Genomic DNA, 5,749 nt, shown 5'->3' with positions numbered 1-5,749 from the left:
GCCTTAGCCGGTTGAGCTATAGGTGCTGAGCCTGATGTCATTTATTTTATCCGTCCCCTTAAGATTTTTTTTTTCTGTGATAAACAGTGCTTTGTTGAATATCTTTTTATATGTATGTTCCTACACTGGCTAATTATTTCTTTAGGATACATTTCTGTAAGTGAAATTTCTGGAGCAAAGACATAAACTGCCTTTATTTTAGATTTTTACTATAAGACAGTTAACATTCCCATTGTCAGTCTGCTTACCACATCTGCATCTAAATTGAGAATGCTCTCTTAGTTCATAGTATTACCATACATAACCAAGAATTGCTGTCCCGCATGTGTAAAAAGCACCTATTCATCAATAAAATAATACAGCAGCAGAGAAGAAAATGGCAAAAGATGCATAGTGAAGTAGCAGAAGAAAAACAACAGATGGTTAATAGACACAATGTAATAGATAACATTTAGTGATCATTTACTATATGCTGTTCACTCATGTCAGCCCTTTACATTTATTAATTCATGTAATTGTTAGAGTGACCTTATGAAGTTACCATTTATGAACCTTTTCATTCTCTTGGTAGCATACTTTGAGTCACAAAATCTTTTTATTTTTAATGAAATTCAATTTATTTCCTATGTTGTTGGTGTCATCGAGGAATCCATTTCCCAATTCAAGGTAGATTTACCCCCATGTTTTGTTCTCTTCAGCGAGTTTTATGGTTTTAGCTCATTTAGGTCACTGATTGATCTGGTATGAGGTGGGGTCTACTTTCATTTTCTCTGTAGGTCGATATCCAGTTCTTCTAATACCCTTTGTTGAAGAGACTGTTCTTTACCCATTGAATGGTATTATAATACCCTTGTAGAAAATCATTTGTCCAAATATTTGGTTTAGTTTGGACTCTGAATTCTAATCCTTTGGTCTCAATGCTATTCTTAGGGCAGTACACACTCCTTTGATTACTGTAGATATGTAATAAAGTTTTGAAATCAGTAAAGTTGCTTTTGGCTATTCAGGGTCCATTGAAATTGCACACGAATTTTAAAATTGGCTTTCCATTTCTGAAAAAAACAAAAGTTTGTTGAGATTTTGATATGATTGCAATCAATCTGTAGATTGCTTTATAGGATATTGCAGTTTTAACAATTAAGTCTTCCAATCCATCAATATGGGATGATTTTCCATTTATTTAGGTCTTTAATTTTTACTTTACAACAATTTTTACTTTACTTTATTTTTTGGAACTTTGGTTAAATTTATTCTCAGATGTTTTATTCTTTTTGATGCTATTGTCAGTGGGACAGTTTTCTTAATTTCTTGTTTGGATTATTCATCACTAGTATGTAGAAATACAAATGATTTTTATGTGTTGCAGCTTGCATGAATTCACTTCTTAGCTCTAATAATTAGTTTTTCTGTAGATTCTTTCAAGATTTCTTATATATAGGATTCAGTCATCTGCAAATACAAGTAGTTTTACTTTTTCTTTCCTGTTGCCTAATGGCTCTAAGATTTCTAGTGCAGTGTTAAATGGAAATGGCAAGAATAGGCATTCTTGTTTTGTTTCTGATGTAAGAGCAAAAGAGATTTTTTTAACCAAAAAAATGTATTTCATATGTACTGATACATGTTTGCATAAAAATATAAAATTACCTTTTTTTTTGAGACAGAATCTTATTTTGTTGCCCTTAGTAGAGTGCTATGGCATCATAGCTCACAGCAACCTCAAACTCCAGGGCTCAAGTGGTTATCTTGCCTTAGTTTTTCTATTTTTAGTAGAGATTGTGGGTGTGGGTCCTTGCTCTTGCTCAGGCTAGTCTCAAACTCCTGAGCTCAAGCAGTCTACCCATCTCAGCCTCCCAGAGTGCTAAGATTACAGGCATGAGCCATTGCTCTTGGCCCTAAACTCACCTTTACATATTTATAAAGGAATTTTCCTTCTTTTTTTTTTTTTTGAGATAAAGTCTCACTTTGTCTCCCTTGGTGAGTGCTGTGACATCATAGCTCACTGTGACCTCACACTCTTGGGCTGAAGTGATTCTTTTACCTCAGCTTCCCAAGTAGCTAGGACAACAGGTGCCTGCCACAGTGCCTGGCTATTTTTCTTTTAAAGACAAGGTCTTGCTCTTTACTCAATCTGGTCTCAAACTCCTGAGCTCAGGCATTTCACCCACCTCAGCCTCCCAAAGTGCTAGAATAATAGGCATGAGCCATTATGCCCCACTGGAATTTTCTTAAAGATTAAAAATATCCTGGTATATTAATAAGAGTTGACTTTGTGTTGTGAGTTTGAATAGTCTCTTTTCCACTTTTTTCTGTATTTTAAATGTTTTCTATAGTGAAGATACAATATTTTTAACTTTGAAAATGATTTTATTAACAGAAAAAAAAAGGAGGAATACTATTTAACAACTAAACTGTAATTTGGCAATAAGATTATAAATTGCCTTTGAAGAGGCCTCATAAAAAATGCAGACTCAAGCTTGGTGCTGGGCTCCCGACCCTCTGTAATGTTGGCACTTGGAGAGGCCTAGGTGGGAGCATAGCTTAAGTGTGGAAATTTGAAACCAGCCTGAGCCACATAGTTCTCATCTCTACAAAATGCAAAAATAAATTTAGCCAGGTTCATTGTTATACTCCCAGATTTGGAAGGCTGTAGCAGGAAGGTCACTTGAGCTCGGGAGTTGGCTGTCCCAGTGAGCTATATATGATTAAGCTACTGCACTGTATCACAAGTGACAGAGTGTACTCTGCCTCAAAACAAAGAAAAATGCACAGTGAAGTGGTAATTTTTATTAGCCAAAATAAATTTAAATGGGAATAGCTCCAAATCATACATGGATAGAATGGAGAAAACCAAGGTAACCATGGATAAATAAATTAAAAATACCACATTTCAGATGGCGCCTGTGGCTCAGTGAGTAGGGTGCCAGGCCCATATACCGAAGGTGGTGGGTCTGAACCTGGTCCCGGCCAAACTGCAACAAGAAAAGAAAATAGCCGGGCATTGTGGCGGGTGCCTGTAGTCCTAGCTAGTCGGGAGGCTGAGGCAAGAGAATCGCCTAAGCCCGAGAGCTGGAGGTTGCTGTGAGCTGTGATGCTACGGCACTCTACCAAGGGCGATAAAGTGAGACTCTAAGAAAAGAAAAATACATTTTAAAAGCACCAGAAGGTTCGTACATGTAATTATATGCTGTCTCGTGTTCTGCCGTTGCTCATTGTATTTCCCTGTCCCATTTGATTTTATCTAACCTGCCCTCTCAGTGCATTCTCTGCCCAGCCCCAGCCCAGCTTCTCTCAACTCCAGAAAGAACTAGGAAGAGAAAGCTAAATGCGTTTTTGAACTCCTACTCAAACTGTTCTTTGCGTTCTGTCCTGTGGTATGGTTGTTGATGGCTTTAATTAACATAGTTTAATGTCCTATAATTAGACTTGAACTTTTTGAGGGCTAGGTTTTGGGTGGAGAGTTCAGAGCTGTATTTAGAAGGCTCCAAATATATAGCTTATAAATTTGGGTTTCTTTAGGTCACCTGACACTATCTAACTGTATTACTTCAAGAAAAGTCTTCTATCTAGGGCTAAAAAGAAATTTCTGAGAACACATTTGCAGTTATGTATTATGAATCAGGAAAAAAATGATTTGGAAATATGTATTAGAATTTATTTTTAGTATATCAGCTTTAGGAAATGAGTAAGGGGTTCTTAAAATAGTTATTCTGTATCATCCATGTTTTCAAAAGGAAATAAAAACTTTTACCTTGCAGGCTTAGTGCTAAAGATAATGTCAGTTCACATGAAGGAAACTTTTAACTTGAATCCTGGTATTTGATAACATATTCCTACAGTACTTAAGAAGTTGAACATGTTTCACAATCTTATAATGGCAAAAATAAATGCCAAACTACAGTAGAACATCTATAACTTGACCACCCAAGGGACTATGATGAACTGGTCAACTTAGGGGTTGGTCAAAATGAAGAACTAGGCCTACTGTACTGATGTGCACATGTGGTACGTGTCCGGTTTGTAAACCTCAGGTCAACTTAAGGAGGTGGTCAGCTGTAGAGGTTCTACTGTATTTCTTACAGCGTAGTTTAAACTTGTATTTGTATCAACATGTATATTCTTTTTTTTTCCCTTGTAGTACCTGTTTGAAAATGGTAGAATAGATAATATTTTTACTGAGCCCTATTCCAGATTTATGATTGAACTTACCAAACTCTTGAAAATTTGGGAACCTACAATACTTCCTAATGGTAGGATAATTTTTTATTTTGACTGCTTTTATGATCTGCTTTCTTAAATTGCTTAAGTTTCATGATTATCTTTTTATATAAATTGTTCATTTTATATTTCTATCCTGATTTATAACATTTGGTCTTTTAGAAAAGGAAGTCTTTGGTTTACTGTTGATTATTTAGAACCATGCATGTATAGATACTAATTGCTGAAGATTAAAAATAACTTGAGGCTATATTTGCCTTTATACATAGACACACATAGACACCATTTTTAATCTGGTAGTGTTAGCAAAGCTACAGTGGGCCTTTTTCAGTAGTTTATGTGTACAATGAACTGGTGGTTAAGAGAGTTTAGTCCTTATTCTTGAATTGTTTCTGACCAGGACAGTTCATCAGACAAATCCATAATCCACTCTTGGTCTCAGGCTCTCACTTCTGCATAAGGAAAAGGGACAAAGCAAGGAGCAATTAGTCTTTCTCTTCGTATATTCCTGTCCTAGAGACAGGAGAGACGGTGGAGAGACGGTGAGTCCTCCTAGGGACTCAGCAGTGTTTCTTGCCTCTCTTCCCTTGCCCAGGTTACATGTTCTCTCGCATTGAAGAAGAGCATTTGTGGGAGTGCAAACAGCTGGGCGCCTACTCACCAATCGTCCTCTTAAACACCCTCCTTTTCTTCAATACCAAATACTTTCAACTAAAGAATGTTACTGAGCACTTGAAGCTTTCTTTTGCCCATGTGATGAGACGGACCAGGACACTGAAATACAGCACCAAGATGACATATCTGAGGTTCTTCCCACCTTTACAGAAGCAGGACTCAGAACCAGGTCTGTGATGTTGATGGTTAGATTTCTATTTGAAGTCTCATTCATACTACTGAAATAGAGTTACTGCAGAACGGCAATTATAAATTTATTAAATGTTTTTCTCTATTGTCAGAGGTGGGTTAAAGACTTGCCTCAAAATAAGAAGCATCATGGCTTGGTGCCTGTAGCTCAGCAGCTAGGGCGCCAGCCACATACACTAGGGCTGGCAGGTTCGGCCAAACAGCAATGACAACTACAACCAAAAAATAGCCAGGCGTTATGGCAGGCACCTGTTGTCCCAGCTACTCAGAAGGCTGAGGCAAGAGAATTGCCTAAGCCCAAGAGTTGGAGGTTGCTGTGAGCTGTGATGTCATAGCACTCTACTGAGGGCATCATAGTGAGACTCAGTCTCAAAAAAAAAAAAAGTGTAACTAAGAAAATGCCATGAAGGCTATGTTATCCAATTTGGTGAAAATATTTCAAATTGTATATAAAACTAGCACATTGTACCCCATGATTGCATTAATGTACACAGTAATGATTTAATTAAAAAAAGAGGTAAAATAAGAAGCACCACGTTCTTCAGTATATTATATTGGCTTTGAAGTAGAGGTTCCAGCTTAATTGGATATAGCCCAAATAATCTGCAGTTTAAAACTAACCAGGAAATTTAAATTAGCATTAAGAATCACTAGTTTAGGCTCGGCACCT

At 36.9% G+C, this 5,749-nt stretch overlaps 1 protein-coding gene across 1 annotated transcript in view; it reads left to right on the top strand.

Moving 5' to 3' along the window:
• Positions 1–5,749, top strand: part of ZMYM4 (zinc finger MYM-type containing 4) — a 168,719-nt gene that overhangs the window by 157,089 nt on the left and 5,881 nt on the right. Inside the window, exons 24-25 of the mRNA XM_023512266.1 lie at positions 4,136–4,247; positions 4,811–5,059. Of these exons, the coding sequence (XP_023368034.1) occupies positions 4,136–4,247; positions 4,811–5,059 (361 nt within the window). The remainder of the gene's footprint in view (positions 1–4,135; positions 4,248–4,810; positions 5,060–5,749) is intronic.

This window comes from Otolemur garnettii, unplaced genomic scaffold (genome assembly GCF_000181295.1).
Source record: "Otolemur garnettii isolate 467f Iridium unplaced genomic scaffold, OtoGar3 scaffold00025, whole genome shotgun sequence".
Lineage (NCBI taxonomy): Eukaryota > Metazoa > Chordata > Mammalia > Primates > Galagidae > Otolemur > Otolemur garnettii.
The sequence above is the reverse complement of the archived record's forward strand: the minus strand, read 5'-3'. Positions and strand labels throughout refer to the sequence as shown.